Here is an 18,317-nt window from a genome sequence, read left to right as displayed (position 1 = left end):
CTGCCTCTATCACTGCTGCCTGGGATGCAGATGCCTGGGAATACATACTGCCTCTAGCATTGCTGCCCGGGACGCAGCTGCTTGGGAATAAATCCTGCCTCTAGCACTGTTGCCTGGGTCGCAGCTGCATGGGAATACATCACGCCTCTAGCATTGCTGCCTGGGTCGCAGCTGCATGGGAATACATCCCGCCTCTAGCATAGCTGCCTGGGTCGCAGCTGCATGGGAATACATCCCGCCTCTGGCATTGCTGCCTGGGTCACAGCTGCATGGGAATACATCCTGCCTCTAGCATTGCTACCTGGGTCGCAGCAGCATGGAAATACATCCTGCCTCTAGCATTGCTTTCTCGGTCGCAGCTGCATTGAAATACATCCTGCCTCTAGTATTGCTGCCCGGGTCGCAGCTGCATGGGAATACATCCTGCGGGAATACATCCCGCCTCTAGCATTGCTATCTGGGTCACAGCTGCATGGTAATACATCCTGCCTCTAGCATTGCTGCATGGGTCGCAGCTGCATGGAAATACATCCTGCCTCTAGCATCGCTGCCTGGGATGCAGCTGCATGGGAATACATCCCGCCTCTAGCATTGCTGCCCGGGACGCAGCTGCTTGGGAATAAATCCTGCCTCTAGCACTGCTGCTGGGTCGCAGCTGCATGGGAATACATCACGCCTCTAGCATTGCTGCCTGGGTCGCAGCTGCATGGGAATACATCCCGCCTCTAGCATAGCTGCCTGGGTCACAGCTGCATGGGAATACATCCCGCCTCTAGCATTGCTGCCTGGGTCACAGCTGCATGGGAATACATCCTGCCTCTAGCATTGCTACCTGGGTCGCAGCAGCATGGAAATACATCCTGCCTCTAGAATTGCTTTCTCAGTCGCAGCTGCATGGAAATATATCCTGCCTCTAGTATTGCTGCCCCGGTCGCAGCTGCATGGGAATACATCCCGCGGGAATACATCCCGCCTCTAGCATTGCTATCTGGGTCACAGCTGCATGGGAATAGATCCTGCCTCTAGCATTGCTGCATGGGTCGCAGCTGCATGGAAATACATCCTGCCTCTAGCATCGCTGCCCGGGTCGCAGCTGCATGGGAATACATCCCGCCTCTAGCACTGCTGCCTGGGTCTCAGCTGCATGGAAGTACAACCCGCCTATGGCAGTGTTGCCTGGGTCGCAGCTGCATGGGAATACACCCTGCCTCTAGCATCGCTGCCTGGTTCGCAGCTGCATGGGAATACATCCTGCCTCTAGTATTGCTGCCTGGGTCGCAGCTGCATGGGAATACATCCTGCCTCTAGCATCGCTGCCTGGGTTGCAGCAGCATGGGAATACATCCTGCCTCTAGCATCGCTGCCTGGGTCGCAGAAGCATGGGAATACATCCTGCCTCTATCACTGCTGCATGGGATGCAGCTGCCTGGGAATACATCCTGCCTCTAGCATTGCTGCCCGGGACGCAGCTGCTTGGGAATAAATCCTGCCTCTAGCACTGCTGCCCGGGTCGCAGCTGCATGGGAATACATCCCGCCTCTAGCATAGCTGCCTGGGTCGCAGCTGCATGCGAATACATCCCGCCTCTGGCATTGCTACCTGGGTCACAGCTGCATGGGAATACATCCTGCCTCTAGCATAGCTGCCTGGGTCGTAGCTGCATGGAAATACATCCTGCCTCTAGCATTGCTCCCTGGGTCGCAGCTGCATGGGAATAAATCCCACCTATAGCATCGCTGCCTGGGTCACAGCTGCATGGGAATACATCCCGCCTCTGGCATTGCTGCCTGGGTCACAGCTGCATGGGAATACATCCTGCCTCTAGCATAGCTGCCTGGGTCGCAGCTGCATGGAAATACATCCTGCCTCTAGCATTGCTCCCTGGGTCGCAGCTGCATGGAAATACATCCTGCCTCTAGATTTGCTCCCTGGGTCGCAGCTGCATGGGAATAAATCCCGCCTATAGCATCGCTGCCTGGGTCGCAGCTGCATGGGAATACATCCTGCCTCTAGCATTGCTGCCTGGGAATGCATCCTGCCTCTAGCATTGCTGCCTGGGTCACAGCTGCATAGGAATACATCCCCCCTCTAGCATCGCTGCCTGGGTCGCAGCTGCATGGGAATACATCCTGCCTCTAGCATTGCTGCCTGGGTCACAGCTGCATCCTGCCTCTAGCATTGCTGCATGGGTCGCAGCTGCATCCTGCCTCTCTCTAGCATTGCTGCCTGGGTCGCAGCTGTATGGGAATACATCCTGCCTCTAGCATCGCTGCCTGGGTCGCAGCTGCATGGAAATACATCCTGCCTCTGGCATTGCTGCCTGGGTCACAACAGCATGTGAATACATCCTGCCTCTAGCATAGCTGCCTAGGTCGCACCTGCATGGGAATACATCCCGCCTCTGGCATTGCTGCCTGGGTCACAGCTGCATGGAAATACATCCTGCCTCTAGCATAGCTGCCTGGGTCGCAGCTGCATGGAAATACATCCTGCCTCTGGCATTGCTGCCTGGGTCACAGCTGCATCCTGCCTCTAGCATTGCTGCATGGGTTGCAGCTGCATCCTGCCTCTCTCTAGCATTGCTGCCTGGGTCGCAGCTGCATGGAAATACATCCTGCCTCTAGCATTGCTCCCTGGGTCGCAGCTGCATGGGAATAAATCCCGCCTATAGCATTGCTGCCTGGGTCGCAGCTGCATGGGAATACATCCTGCCTCTAGCATTGCTGCCTGAGAATGCATCCTGCCTCTAGCATTGCTGCCTGGGTCACAGCTGCATGGGAATACATCCCCCCTCTAGCATCGCGTCCTGGGTCGCAGCTGCATGGGAATAAATCCCGCCTATAGCATCGCTGCCTGGGTCGCAGCTGCATGGGAATACATCCTGCCTCTGGCATTGCTGCCTGGGTCACAGCTGCATGGGAATACATCCTGCCTCTAGCATTGCTGCCTGGGTCACAGCTGCATCCTGCCTCTAGCATTGCTGCATGGGTTGCAGCTGCATCCTGCCTCTCTCTTGCATTGCTGCCTGGGTCGCAGCTGCATGGGAATACATCCTGCCTCTAGCATCGCTGCCTGGGTCGCAGCTGCATAGAAATACATCCTGCCTCTGGCATTGCTGCCTGGGTCACAGCTGCATGGGAATACATCCTGCCTCTAGCATAGCTGCCTAGGTCGCACCTGCATGGGAATACATCCCGCCTCTGGCATTGCTGCCTGGGTCACAGCTGCATGGGAATACATCCTGCCTCTGGCATTGCTGCCTGGGTCACAGCTGCATCCTGCCTCTAGCATTGCTGCATGGGTCGCAGCTGCATCCTGCCTCTCTCTAGCATTGCTGCCTGGGTCGCAGCTGCATGGGAATACATCCTGCCTCTAGCATCGCTGCCTGGGTCGCAGCTGCATGGAAATACATCCTGCCTCTGGCATTGCTGCCTGGGTCACAGCTGCATGGGAATACATCCTGCCTCTGGCATTGCTGCCTGGGTCACAGCTGCATCCTGCCTCTAGCATTGCTGCATGGGTCGCAGCTGCATCCTGCCTCTCTCTAGCATTGCTGCCTGGGTCGCAGCTGCATGGGAATACATCCTGCCTCTAGCATCGCTGCCTGGGTCGCAGCTGCATGGAAATACATCCTGCCTCTGGCATTGCTGCCTGGGTCACAGCTGCATGGGAATACATCCTGCCTCTGGCATTGCTGCCTGGGTCACAGCTGCATCCTGCCTCTAGCATTGCTGCATGGGTCGCAGCTGCATCCTGCCTCTCTCTAGCATTGCTGCCTGGGTCGCAGCTGCATGGGAATACATCTGGCCTCTAGCATCGCTGCCTGGGTCGCAGCTGCATGGAAATACATCCTGCCTCTGGCATTGCTGCCTGGGTCACAGCTGCATGGGAATACATCCTGCCTCTGGCATTGCTGCCTGGGTCACAGCTGCATCCTGCCTCTAGCATTGCTGCATGGGTCGCAGCTGCATCCTGCCTCTCTCTAGCATTGCTGCCTGGGTCGCAGCTGCATGGGAATACATCCTGCCTCTAGCATCGCTGCCTGGGTCGCTTATTGGATTACCTGGGGACTGGTTTCTCGGTCTCTAAATTATGAAACCAGAACATCTTCTGTGCCGGGTTTCGGAAGTGGAATCAGGAAAAACTGTGGCAGACCCACAATTTGTGACCACACACCATTTGCACAATAAAGTGGCACAAAATAAAGAAGCTAAACATGAGGCAAATGCGTTTCAAGGTGCTATCCGGTGTTACATAACTCTGGACAGTGCTCCGAAGCAGCTCTACAACTCATGGCGCTTGAAAACACACTAACAAAAAGAAGACATAGGAAAATACGAATATGGAAAAATGTGCTTGATAGGGGGAGAGGGGCTCTTCTAAAGTATTTTCCAAGGTATCTTTGTTCCAAGTCCACACCAGTGCCTGCTCTAGACAGGACACGCCCATCCACCTTGATAGGCATGTCGCACAGGTGTATAAGGAAGGAGAAGGACTGACACGCCCCCTTCAGGGGCTCTGATGAGAAACGAAACCAAAAGTAACGTGTTTCGTGTTTTGCAGTTGAGCAGGAACATGGCGGCAGCAGCCCATCTCCAGAGCCTGAAGGAGGAGGCCACCTGCTCCATATGCCTGGGATACTTCACAGAGCCGGTGTCTGTGGAGTGCGGACATGCCTTCTGCCTGTCCTGCATCACTCAGTGCTGGGAGGGACTGGAGGCAAACTTCCCCTGCCCTCAGTGCAAGAAAACCTCACAGAGCAAAACCCTCCGACCCAACTGGCTAGCAGCAAACATGGTGGAAATAGCCAAACAGCTTCACGCCTCCAGCAACACCCCCCAAGAGGAGAACCTGTGCAGAGAACACGAAGAGAAACTGAAACTCTTCTGCGGGGATGACCAGAGACCCATCTGTGTGATCTGCCGGGAATCCAAGGGTCACAGAGCTCACAAAGTGCTCCCCATTCCAGAGGCTGCCCAGGAGTACAAGGTATGTGTGCTATAGGTCTGGACATGGGTGTGTTCTAATACAGTGCTCTTTATTTCTGAGGCTGCCCAGGAGTACAAGGTGTATGTGTGTTATAGGGACATGGGGTTGGGTGGAGGGTGGGGTTCTCACACTGTGCCTCCATCCCAGCAGTTGCCCAGGAGTACAAGGTATGTGTGTGCTGTAAGTCTGGGACATGGGTGCATTCTCACACACTGCTCTTCATTTCTGATGCTGCCCAGGAGTACCAGGTATGTGTGCTATAGGGACATGCGTTGTGGATGTGATGGCACTCATTATAGCCACAGTGTACCCCTAAAGGAGGAGGTCCAGCACGTGCAGCTGCACAGTGAAGAGAACCACACACCTGAGTGTGTGCCAGGTATCTCTGCAGCATAGAGCTCACACAGTGTGTCCTATAAAGAAGGGCCCAAGAGCACACTGTGTGTGACTTGACTGGTGGCAAAAGGCACCCTCCCTGCCCCCTCATAAGGGTGCCCAGGAGCACAAGTAGAGTATGTAAAGGGGCAGGAATCAAAGTGTCTGTCCAAAGTACCACGGTGTGCATTAGACGGGTCTGTGACCTTAGGGTGCACGCTGTTTGTCCAATTTAGGAGGCAGCCTAAGGGCACACCATGCATAGTATGTGAAGGGTCTGAGCTCACAAAGGTCACACCTTGTGTCGTCTATAGTAAGATGCCCAAGACCACACGATGTTCATATAACAAGCTTGGGACCAAAGGGTTGCCACAGAATAAGGCTGACCAAATGTACACATTGGTAGCATCCGCACTACCATAGAAGAAAACAGAGGTCGACAAACAATGCAGCAACCCAGGCTGAGAGCGTGCTGCTGGAGAGCGTGCTGGGAGCGTGCCGCAGACGAGAGTGACATCATCCTTTGGATTGGGGAACGCTGTTCGCATTTCAACAGCTACGAGCCCCTGCTGCCGGACTCACTGTCTCTCTCCTCCATATATATATATATATATATATATATATATATATATACATATACAATATATACATATATAATAAATATACTTAATATATATTAAAGTTATTTACCCGCTGCCCTTTGTACTATTCATTTCCTTACCGGCGGTCACTTCAAAATTGCATATGTGACCAGACAGGAACCACATGTCCCACGATGCCCCCGCGCCCAGAGAGTACACATACCATGGATAGAACCTAAGGTGCTGGGTGGAGAATGCCCAAGAGTACACGTGATGAATGTTGCATGTCTTGGGATCCTAAAGCTGATGGTGAGTGGGGGCTGCCCAAGAGCACATGGGGTGTATGTGGCAAGCCTTGGGAGTATATATCTCATACCGAGTAAAGGCTGCCACAGAGTACAGAGGGTGTAAGTGGCATGTCTTGGGACCCTAAATCTCCTACTGAGTTCCAGGCTGCCCAACAGTATAATGGTGTGTGTGGCATGTTTGGGACCTTGCATCTCATACTGTGTGGAGGCTGCCACAGAGTACAGGGTGTGTGTGTGGTATGTCTTGGTCAGTAATACACTGCATGGCTGCTGCTATTCCCCATTATGGAATCCCACAGGACATGCAGTAATTCTGCATGGACAGTTGCTGCCACTTTACATGCTAGTATTAACTCCATGTCAAAGCAGCAGATTTTAGGTGTGGGTTCAGTTTTTTTTTTTTTTTAACTTCGTTTATTTTAAATCAAGGCAGGATGGTAAATATACAAAACATGATATATCAAAAGCAATGCGTATTCAAGTCCTTTAAACCCCCGTCCTTATTCCCCCCATCGGGTATCTTCTTTCCCTCCTCCCTCTGGCTTCTCTCATCCCCATGTTTGGAGGCCGAGTTTTCAGTCCGGGATGTCTGGTCCGCCCCCTAGGGTTTATATGCCTTCTCCCGGATCCACTTGGTGTTGCAAGATCCATCGGGCCCTGGTCGGTTTGTACGTCTGGGCGGGGAAGCGCTGGTCGTATTCCAGCACCGGGCTCCAGACATTCTGAAAGCGGTGGAGCGAGCCCGCCTGTGCTGCCGTGACCTTCTCCGCGATCAGGATGTCCCAGAGTTTAGACCACCATTGGGTTATGTGAGGTCCTTCTGGGGATTTCCAGGTCCTAGCCAACACCGTTTTCCCCGCCAGGAGGCAATGTGTCAATAGTTTAGACTTGGACGTGGAGCGTGGGTAAATCGAGGGGATCGGGGCCCCCAGCAGGACTGGTTCAGGTTCTAGAGGGATCGTCTTTCCTGTGATTTGTGCGATGGTCTCTAGGCATGTCCTCCAGAACTGTCGTATCTTTGGGCAAGTCCACCACATGTGAAAGAAAGAGCCTGGGTGACCACATCCCCTCCAGCAGGCAGGATCCATCTGTGGGTTCATGTGGTGGAGTCGAAGGGGTGGGTAATACCATCGGAGGAGCACCTTGTACGCACATTCCCTATTGGTAACGCACGTGGAGGAGGTGTGCGTTCTGGTCCAGATGTCTACCCAGGTTTGGTCCTCGATCGGATGGCCCAGGTCCACCTCCCATTGAGCCATGCTGCGGGTTTTTGTGGACAGGAAGTCTCTCAAGAAGCATCTATATAGGGTGGATACCCTGCCTCGAGTTGGAAGATCCCCCAGTGTTAGCTCCAGGGCGGTGGGCGGGCGAGTTGCTGCCTGCAGAGTCTGGGGGTGCGAGCACCAGTGGCGCAGCTGGATATAGGTAAATCTGTCCCTTTCCTAAAGTTGGAACTTCTCCTTACATTGGGCGAAGGTGAGGGGAGTCCCTCCCATATATAGCTGGTCTATGGTCTCCAGCCCGCCCTCCATCCAATTCCGGAAATTGCGAAGGTCCGCTCCGGGTGAGAAAGATGGGTTATAGAAGACCGGCGAGCGTGGGCCCGGTCCTCTGGGCACTCCCTTTTGCTTTAAAGCCCAGTCCCAGGAGCTAAGGGTGTGTTTGGTTGACAGGAGGAGGTCTCCCCAGTGTGTTCTAAGGGGGGGCGAAACGTGTGGCAGGAATCGCAAGGGTAAAGGTGTTTGTGATTGTTCCAGCTCCACCCACCTGGGGCGGTTTGTCACGATCTGCCATGCCTGAAATTGTGCTAGTTGCCCCCTAGCATCGTTTTGAGAGGAATTCTCGCTCTCTTACCTTTCCAGATGAATTTCAGCATTTTCCTTTGGATGTCCTTGAGGGTTGGTGTGGGGATCGCTACTGGGAGTGAGGCGCAGGTGTATAGGAACCTCGGTAGTAGGTTCATCTTGCATGCTGTGATGTGCCCCAGCAGTGAGATCTCTTGGGTCTCCCACCGTTTCAGGTCACCTTCCAGTTCTTTCAGCAGGCAGGGGAAGTTAGCTTTGTATGTGTCTCTTGGACAATCCGGGATGTGGACCCCCAAGTAGGGGATGGCCTTCTTCACCCATGTCATCGGGCACATCGCCACCAGTGGCTCCCGTTCTGCTGGAGTGAGCCCGACGCCCATGGCCGAGGATTTATCAAAGTTTATAGTAAAGCCGGAGACCTCACCATAGATGGTAAGTTCACGTATTGCCTGTCTCAATGATGATTGGGCTTCCGAGATCGTGAGTAGGACATCGTCCGCGTATAGGGCGATTTTATGTTGGTTGGGGCCAACCTGTAGCCCTTTAATTCGATCGTTTCCCCTAATCCTTTGGGCCAGAGGCTCCATGGTGAGCGCGAAGAGTAGGGGTGATAGCGGGCAGCCCTGCCGGGTTCCGCATGATAGGGGGATCGGAGTTGAGCTGTGCCCATTAATCCTTAGACTCGTACTTGGGCTCTTATAGTTGGCCAACACCATTGACTGAAAGGTTGGTCCGAAGCCGAAGGCCTCTAGGGTAAGTTTCATAAAGGGCCAGTCAACTCGATCAAATGCCTTAGCTGCGTCCAGAGCCACTAAGACCAGTTTTTGGGAGTTCCGAGAGGCGAGGTCCACCAGGTTCAGAGTTCTTCGTATATTGTCTCCCGCGGACCTGTGGAGGATGAAGCCTGCTTGGTCGGGACGAATGATCTTCGGGAGCACGAGGTTCAGGCGATTTGCCAGGATCTTTGAATATATATTGGCATCAATGTTTAAGAGTGCTATCGGTCTGTAGGAGGCTAGACTCCTTGGGTCCTTTCCCGGTTTGGGCAGGAGGATGGTGGTTGATTCCTGCATCGATGGGGTGACCGCGCCTGTGTCCCTGAAGGAGCTGAACAGGTTCACCAGGTGGGGGGTCAGTTGTGGCCTGAAAAGTTTATAGAATCTGGTCGAGAAGCCGTCTGGACCCGGAGCTCGTGTTTTAAGCGACTTGATGGCCTCCTCGACCTCCTCTCCCGTGATGAGCTCCTCTAATTCGTCTCTCGTCGTGTTGGCGAGACGGGGAACCGCTGCTTTCCGTAGGTATTCCACCTGTTGCGGTCGGTCACGAGGGGTTGCCTTCATGATTTGGGTCAGGTAGTCTGTTGCTAGTTGTTGTTTTTCGGGCTCCGAGTATCGAGTGACCCCCTCAGGGTCCCGTAGGCCTGCAATCGTGTTGATGCGTCTCCGTTTGGCTAGTTTGGCCACCAGGAACCTATTCGCTTTGTTGCCCTTTGCGTAGTAAGATTGTTTGGCTTTTGCCATCATTAGGGTGGTTTGTTCCGCGTAGTGGGCTTCAAGCTTCTTCCTCGCCATTCGCATGATCCGTTGTGTCTTTGGGGACCAGCCTTTTTCCTTGTGGGTTGCCTCAGCCTCCCATAGCTCGTCCTCCAAAGCAATTCGAGTCTGGCGTCTGTTTCGGTGGTAGGCCGCCCCTTGAGCGATGAAAGAGCCCCTGATCACTGCCTTCATGGCGTCCCAGTTATTTGCCACTGAGGTGTCCGAGGCTGGATTTTCGTCAAAGAAATTTTTAATCACTGACGCGATTTTGTCTCTTGTAGCCATGTCGTTGAGGATCGGGTCATATAGAGACCATTTGCGGGGGCTATTAAGTTTGGGGTCCTGAACCCGGAGTTCCAAGAACACTGGAGCGTGGTCAGACATGGCCCTCGGGCCAATGGAGACCTCTTTGACTGAGGGAAAGGTGTGTGGGGAGATCAGAAATAAGTCAATCCTTGAGAAAGTGCGGTGAACAAATGAGTAGAAGGAGTAGTCTCTTTCGTCGGGGTGAAACACCCGCCACGAGTCTATTATCTCCAGAGACCTGAACAACCGGAGGAGGCTGAGAGCTTGGGCGAAATCGCTTGGATTTGGGGGGTGTGACCTGTCCTTAGTGGGATCGGGAACCCCGTTGAAGTCCCCTCCGACGATTGTTTGGCCCTCCACAAAGCCAGCGAGGGACGCGCCCAAGGAGTCGTAGAAGAGTGCTTGTCCCGAGTTAGGGGCATATACTGAGATGAAGGTGTACAGGTCCCCAAACAGGAGGCATTTAACTGCTGTGTATCGGCCTTCCGAGCATGTTTTTGTTTCCAGGATTTGTGGGTTCAAGACTTTTCTAAAGAGAATCGGCGTACCCCCCTCTTTGCTTGAGCCGGAGGCGAAAAATTGGAGCGGAAATGATTGAGAGCGAAGCCGAATTACATCCGCTGGCAACAAGTGGGTCTCTTGGAGCATGACTATCGCGGCGTTTTCATCCTGGAGCTTTAATAAAATTGCCTTTCGTTTGGTGGGGGAGTTTAGCCCATTAACATTTAGGGAGAGGATTCGTAGAACCTGGTGGTCCAGAAGTGTCCCATTCTCTACCCCGTGAATTGGGGGGGGGGTCAGGGTCGGTGATTCAGCTGCCATGTTTGTCACAAGATCTTGTAGTACCATCCTGCACTTGAGGTTTTAACGCAAAGCCCCAACGGGGGGCTGCAACTTTAACTGGTGGGTAGACCGACATTGTAGGTAGGGGTCTACCCTTGGCCAACAGGGCCATTTGTCCCATCGTGGATCGAGTACCGTGGGTGTCCAAGGCACGAAAGTTGGAAAGTGTCCTTGGAGTGGGTATGAGCCGTGGGCATGGTCCGCCGTCTCCGCCATCATCAGTCGTCAGATGAATCGTTATGTGGCGGATCCGAATTTAGGCCTAGACTGAGGAGGCCAGGGAGGGGTATAACTGGAACCTGGAGGTACGGGGGACGCCATTGTTCATTTCTTTTTGTTGGTCCGCAAGGCGGATGACCATGGCGTACGTTTAGGTTTCGGGGAGGAAAGCGGCCCAGGGGCCTCAGCACCCTCCGGGGTTGGTGTGGAGGGTTCCTGGGGCGAGGAAGGATGCATGATTCTCTCCGCGTCCTCCAAGTGGCTGATCCGGCGTAAGGTGCCTTTGTATGTGAATTGTAGCGCCGCCGGAAACAGCCATCTGTAGCAGATTTGTTGCTCCTGGAGGAACAGTGCCAATGGTCGGAGTGCTCTTCTTTTCTGAAGGGTGAGTGGTGAGAGGTCTTGATATATTTGGAGTGGCGTACTCTGAAAAGTAATTTCCTCCCCTTGGCGGCTGATCGCCGAGATCGCTTCCTTGGTTGTGAAGAAGTGGACCCTTGTGATAACATCTGGGGGGGGGTCGGAGATCGCCCCGCGACGTGGGCGAATTCTGTGGGTGCGATCTAGCAAGAGCTGAGATTTATCCAAGTCTGGGAGGAGGGCCTCGAAGAAGCGCCCCACGTAGTCCGCTAACTTGTTGTCGGGAACGGAGGTCGGGACCCCCGGATGCGTAGATTGTTGCGGCGTGCCCTGTTTTCTAGGTCCTCCTGCTTAAATTCCAGGATCTCACATTTCTGATGCAAGGAGTCAATGGCTTTTCGCATTTCCCCTAGAGTGGTGGCGTGATCCCGTGAGTGGTCTTCGATTTCTCCGAGCCTTTGTTCGGCCTCCGTAACCCTTTGGTCCGTCTGTTCAATTTTGGTGGTGAGTTCCGATAGGCATGAGCGGAATTCCGATTTGATGTCCGCCATGAAGGCTATCAGGTCCCCTTTGGTGGCGAGAGATCCCCCGTCCTCTTGTTGTTTCTGTGTAGTGAGTTTGGGAGGCTCCTGCTTCCTGCTTTTGTCTAGCGTAGCGAGCATGGTGGAGATATCTGCCCCTTTGCCAACCTTTGCTTGCCTAGACATGATGATCGTGTTTGGCGGTTTAGGCTGGAAAGGATTGCGGCGAGGCCAAGGCTGTGACTGGATGGGTGGGCCGGGGCGCCCCAGGAAGTATCGAGAGGTGCGGGAAAGGAGAGCCCGCGAGGTTGGGCTTTTCTGGGCGGCTCTCAGGGCTTATCTCGTGGCCTCCGTGTTACCTCTGTCGGCCCGGCCGAGTGCCATCCCCAACAAGTTCTCGTTTGTTCGCCAGGTAACCTCCGTCTGCCGCTCCCCCTCGGTCCCCCTGAGGTTCGTCGCCATCAGGGTCGCAGTGTATTGCTAAGTTCCGGTGCGGCCGCCATCTTGGTTTCTTCAAATGGCGGCGGGGGAGCGGAGCGGTCGCTAAGTTCTAGGCGAACGCAGCTGTGATCGAAGATCATTGTAAGCCAGGTTGTGCCTCATCGGTTCCGATCGCCGTAGATGTCATTGGCGACTTGGACACACGGTCAGAACCGCTTGAATTTGGCGGCGGCGGCGGACATCCCACGGGCGGCCTCAAGGGAGCGACCACATCGATGGCGCTCCAAGCCACGCCCCTGTGGGTTCACTTCTAATGAGGCCCTTCTTTTAAGGAAATACATAAATGGAGGTTGTTCCCCCAATTAACCGCTAAAATCTCCCTTCTTTTGACTCCAGCCCCTCTTCTGACTCCAGTCCTCTTGCTCGACTGCAGCCCCCCACTTCACCCAATGGCGAGCTCTCTGCAGATGGGCAATGGTTGGACCCAGCCCTGGGGCGCAGCCCCATCCCATGCGAGGCTGGTGCTACTCGACTTCAGCCCCCACCCCCTGCCCCACTTCACCCAATGTTAAGGTTTCTGCTTAACCTTCACTCTCTGATCATTGCAATGCATGTAACCTGGCATGTGCCCAGCATGTGACCTCACATATGACCTCACGTGTGCCATGTGTGGATATCCCAAGCTTCTCTGTGGGTGCTCCTGCTGAGGGTGCAATATCCAGGACCATAAGTCTCCCGCTGTAGGAGGGTCTGCTGAGGAGAACCAGGTGTGTTTGTGGCAGGTCAAGGATCTCGGATCTGGTTACATATGTGTCGTGGGTGGTGTCACCATTCATATTTAATGGGGGAAAGGGTATGAGGATTGATGACCTTAGGAACTCTATGAACAGAGTGTCTTCCAAGATGGATGAGCTATGGATTGTAAACCAGTCTATGGGAGCAGCTAGAAGACTGGCGGAGCATTCTCTATAGACTGTACATTAGCCTATGGGAGCAGCTAGAAGACTGAGGGAGCATTCCCTATAGACTCTACATTAGCCTAGGGGAGCAGCAAGGAGTCTGAGGGAGTATTCTCTTTAGGCTGTACATTAGCCTATGGGGAGCAGCTAGAAGACCTGAGGGAGCATTCTCTATAGACTGTACATTAGCCTATGGGGAGGAGCTAGGAGTCTAAGGGAGCATTCTCTATAGAATGTACATTAGCCTATGGGAGCAGCTAGAAGACTGAGGGAGCAGTCCCTATAGACTCTACATTAGCCTAGGGGAGCAGCAAGGAGTCTGAGGGAGTATTCTCTATAGGCTGTACATTAGCCTATGGGAGCAGCTAGGAGTCTGAGAGAGCATTTTCTATAGACTGTACATTAGCCTATGGGAGCATCCAGGAGTCTGTGGGAGCATTCTTTATAGACTGTACATTAGCAAATGGGAGAAGCTAAGAGTCTGAGGGAGCATTCTTTATAGACTGCATTAGCCTATGGGGGCAGTTATGAGTCTGTGGGAGCATTCTTTAGAGACTCCATTAGCCTATGGGAGCAGCAATGAGTCTGAGGGCGCATACCCTCTAGACTGTCTGTTAGCCTGTGGAAGCACCTAGGAGTCCGAGGGAGCATTCTTTATAGACTGCATTAGCCTATGGGAGCAGCTAGGAGTCTGAGGGAGCATTCTTTATAGACCAGTGGTCTTCAAACTTTTTTGGCCTGGGCCCCCCCTGAGCAAAATTTGGGCAGGCCGGGCCCCCCCAAAAATGCCAAATGGGCAGTATGTACAAATGGCTATGAACTATTGCGCGCCGTCACTGCACCCTACTCCCAGTATAGTTCCTGTGCTCCCCCACCTGCTTCCATCACAGTCGCTGGTCTCCCACATCCCACTCCTACCCAGTTCCTGGGTTCTCCCCACCCCAGACCCTGGGCTCTCCCCACCCTGCTCCCACCACTATCCCAGTGCTCCTGCCCTTCCTGCTCCCACCACAGTCCCTGGGCTCCCCCCACCCCGTTCCCAACACAGTCCGAGGGCCAGTGGGAGCTGGTACATTTTTTAAGTGGAGGATCATAAATATTCCCTACGTAAATGCCATAGCGACCGAGCGTAGCGAGGGAGCCCGAACCAATCAAGGGGGGTTCGGGGGGTTTCCCTACTGTGAATTATTTTTAAATAATGGGTTAAAATGTTGCACTTTAGAGCATACTTTAAAAAAAAGCCAAACAGTTTGCAATTCGCGATGGGGGGCCAAGGGGGGAAAGCATGATATTTTTGACTGGACATCTATGATAGATATCCAGTAAACAATATCCCTTTCCTATCCCCTGGGCTCCACAGCACCTCAGAAGGAGAGCTGATTTTGCCAGCTGGGTAGGGGATTGTGCAAAAAAGGCATTTTTAAAATGCCTTTGTTGTACAACCCTCCTCCCCCCCCCACTACCCCCCACTCGCCAAAATCAGCTCAACGGACCAAAACAAACGCACACACATACACACACACACACACACAAATACACGCACATTCACACAACAATCCCTCTATCATTCATACAAGCACCCATCACCATACACTCAATCATAACACAAGCATACACGCATCCATACAAATATTTAAATAAAAAATAAATGAACATAAACGTACCTTCTGCAGGGGCCTGCACGTGGGTGCTGAAATGCCCTGCTCCAGTTTGCTCTGTCCGTATGTGTGAGGTGGTGCAGGAGCTCCTCCTCTCACATACAGACATGCTGTGCCCTAGCCAGTATTTCCAATGAGCTATGCAAGGCTGGCGAAGCAAAACGCCTCCAGCCTTGCATGGCTCAGTGAGCATGTATGGCTGGGGAACTGAACTGTCAAAGGGATACAGTTCAGCCAGCCCAGGAGCACTCCCTCAGCTGTAAAAAGCAGCCGAGGGAGTGCTCAGTGTTTCACTGGGATGGCTCCTCGGCTCCTCCATAATGGGTGGGGGGGCCACTGGGCGGACGCCCCTTCGCCCATTATGGATGAGCCGCCAGGTTCGTACTGGCCTATAGGGCAATGCCCGTACCAAAAATGCAAAATGCTAGTGTAAGCCAGTCAAAACGGCCCTTTTTTTGGCCAATGTAGGCCAGCTTGATGAGTTACTTCTGTATGCAGCTGGTAATTTTGACCATTGTTGCTGAATGAAAATTCTTTAAATATCACAATTTGCTTAACAAAAAACACCCCCTTGGGTACTATTCAAACAGTCTGTGACTAAAGGAATGAATATCCATTTGCAACTGCAGGCTGCTTTTTCATTGCTGCCTGAGACAGTTTTATTGTCCAGTCCGACCATGTGAGCCGCCCCTGCCCATTTCCTCCAATCTCCCAAAAAAATATATATTTTTTTTTTAGTTGTTTTTTTACATTTCATGCTGGGCTCTTGCCACCCCCTCCCCCTGCCACCCCTCTGGGATGGGGCCGCGCCCCACAGTTTGAAGACCTCTGTTATAGACTATACATTAACCTGTGGGAGAAGCAAGCTAGGAGTCTGAGGGAGAATTCTTTATAGTCTGTCCATTAGCCTATGGGAGCAGTTGGGAGCCTGAGGGAGCATTCTTTATAGACTGTCCATTAGCCTATGGGAGCAGCAGGGAGTCTGAGGGAGCATACATTGTAGACTGTAAGTGTGCTTAAGAGTAAATACAGGGGGCTTTCTTCATAGACTATATACAGGTGTAGGGAAAGAGCGAGGCTGTCCTGGGACCCTTCTGTCTTGTTGTCTGTGTAGATTATTTATTTACAGGAAATCTTTTGACTAACAAACTGGTTTTATTCTTGTAGGATAAACTTTACAGCCACATGGAGCATCTGAAACAAGAGCTGAAGGACCTGCAGGAGTGGGTAGAGGAAGAAAGCAGGAAAGCATCCGAGCTTGAGGTGAGAGCAATGGCTTCATATATGTGTAGAGCGGCTCAGAGCAGAGAGGCTCAAGGGAGCCTTCGAGAGTCCATGGAGAAGTGCTGGGTGGGTGAGATTGCGAGACATCCCCTGAGAGTACAGGGAGCAGTGTTGGATGGGTGAGATAGGAGACATCCCCTGAGAGTATTGAATTGAATTGATTGTTTATTTATATAGCGCCTATACACAATGTGTTTCAAAGCGCTTCAAGGCAGGGAGGGAACAAGGGAGAATACAGTGACATTATTATAAGTCCTTGATACATTAAGAATGTGAAATTAACTATCATACTCGGCCTGGCGACATTTCAGATAGTGCAAGAGCTTTTGACAGTGATAAGGGGGCTGGGGGGGTGGGAAGGAGAATGAGACAGACAAGCGGCTACCTTACTAGGCCTGATGACAATTTTGGTAGTGCCAGAATTTAACAAGAGGTGGGGGGAGGGGAAACAGGGAGAAGGAGAACAAAACAAGCAACTATCCTACTTAGCCTGACGACAATTCAGATAGTGCTGGACAGGGAGAGGGAGGAAAAAACAAGTGAGGGGGGAGGAGACAAACAAGCTGCTATGATACAGTTCGGCGACATTTCTGATAGTAAGTGCTAAGGATACAGTGAAGGGAGGGGGGAGAGGAGAAATGAGGGGACAGCAAGAAGAGGGATTTAATTAAGCAGACATCTAAGCAAACAGGGGGGGGCGAGATACAACAGGCAAGCATACAGGCAACGAAGGGGGAGTTAGAGAAAAAGGATAGAAAGAGAGGTAAGGATAGGCAAAAAAGAGGATTGCAACTAAGCCAACTGAATGAAAATACTGCCAGATTTGAATTATGCTAAATGCATGAAAACACAGCCAAATCTGAATTAAGCTAAATGCATGAAAACACAGCTAAATTTGAATTAAGCTAAATGCATGAAAACACAGCCACATTTGAATTAAGCTAAATGCATGAAAACATAGCCAAATCTGAATTAAGCTAAATGCATGAAAACACAGCCAAATCTGAATTAAGCTAAATACATGAAAACACAGCAAAGTTTGGAAAGCACCCAGATACAGAAGTTAGAAGTGGGTGTGAACATGCAGTGTAATCAGAGGTGCAAACATGGGGGACAAGCAGAGAGGGGGGCTGAGGCACAAGGGGGTAGAAACGTGCCAAGAGTAGGGAATGTACCCATAGTTATGGAGGAAGTGTTATGGAAGTCCAGATTTCAAGGTAGAGTGAGGTCGCGGCGTCAAGGAAGTTTGAATGCAGGGGTGACAAGAAAATACATCAAGTAGCATTCTGGTAGTGGACATGAAGAAGACAGGGGCCTTAGATGCAGGCCTTTGAGGAAGGGCCGGCTCCGCACTGCTGGTGCACCCAATGGTTGAAGAAGAAAACGAAGTAGCCAATGGGGCGGGCTCACTGAAGGAAGTCAATGCAGCAGGATTCAATGCAGTAAGCGAGCCGCCATCTTGGATGTGGCCGAGTGCCACAGGGCCATATGGGATGAAACAGAGGTGCCCTTGAATTGTCAGGCACCAGGTTAAAAAAACAAGTGCTAAACGGTCAAACGGCATTCCGTGACCATAGTGAACAAAGCACTTCAATTATGCAGAGCATTCCATCCACGGCAAACAATTCAGAAACAGTAGCGCTCGCACACAGAATGAAATTATTGGCATGATATTGGGGCCAATGCTGGAGATGTGAGCCCCAGTGGCTTACCTTTGGGAGAAACACAGATTCAGCTGAAGTAGGGACCGCAAATGTGCAGAGCCCGCAGAACATCTGATTCAAGGTGAGGAAGCAGAAGAGAGCATAGCTGGAGGGGAGAGATACGAGACATCCCCTAAGAGTACGGGGAGCAGGGCTGGAGGGCAGAGATATGAGACAACCCCTGAGAGTACGGGGAGCAGAGCTGGAGGGGAGGGATACAAGACATCCTTTGAGAGTACGGGGAGCAGAGCTGGAGGGGAGAGATACAAGACATCCACTGAGAAGTGCTGGAGGCGGGAGAGATTAGACATCCACAGCCAGGTGGATGAGCTGGAAAGCCGACATGGGGCGTCCTATGAAAGTAACAAAAAGCATAAATGGGGGTCAGAGATATAAGGGGTCACCCGAAAGTTACAGATAATGGAACAAT

General features: G+C 52.4%; 1 protein-coding gene across 1 annotated transcript in view; it reads left to right on the top strand.

Moving 5' to 3' along the window:
- The first annotated feature begins 4,562 nt into the window (after window positions 1-4,562).
- LOC138520526 (E3 ubiquitin-protein ligase TRIM39-like) overlaps window positions 4,563-18,317 on the top strand; it is a 66,162-nt gene continuing 52,407 nt past the window's right edge. Inside the window, exons 1-2 of the mRNA XM_069632873.1 lie at window positions 4,563-4,989; window positions 16,068-16,163. Of these exons, the coding sequence (XP_069488974.1) occupies window positions 4,576-4,989; window positions 16,068-16,163 (510 nt within the window). The 5' untranslated portion in view covers window positions 4,563-4,575. The remainder of the gene's footprint in view (window positions 4,990-16,067; window positions 16,164-18,317) is intronic.

Source organism: Ambystoma mexicanum, chromosome 13 (genome assembly GCF_040938575.1).
Source record: "Ambystoma mexicanum isolate Mex_15411 chromosome 13, UKY_AmexF1_1, whole genome shotgun sequence".
NCBI lineage: Eukaryota > Metazoa > Chordata > Amphibia > Caudata > Ambystomatidae > Ambystoma > Ambystoma mexicanum.
Note: the sequence above shows the minus strand (reverse complement) of the source record. Positions and strands in the feature narration are given on the sequence as shown.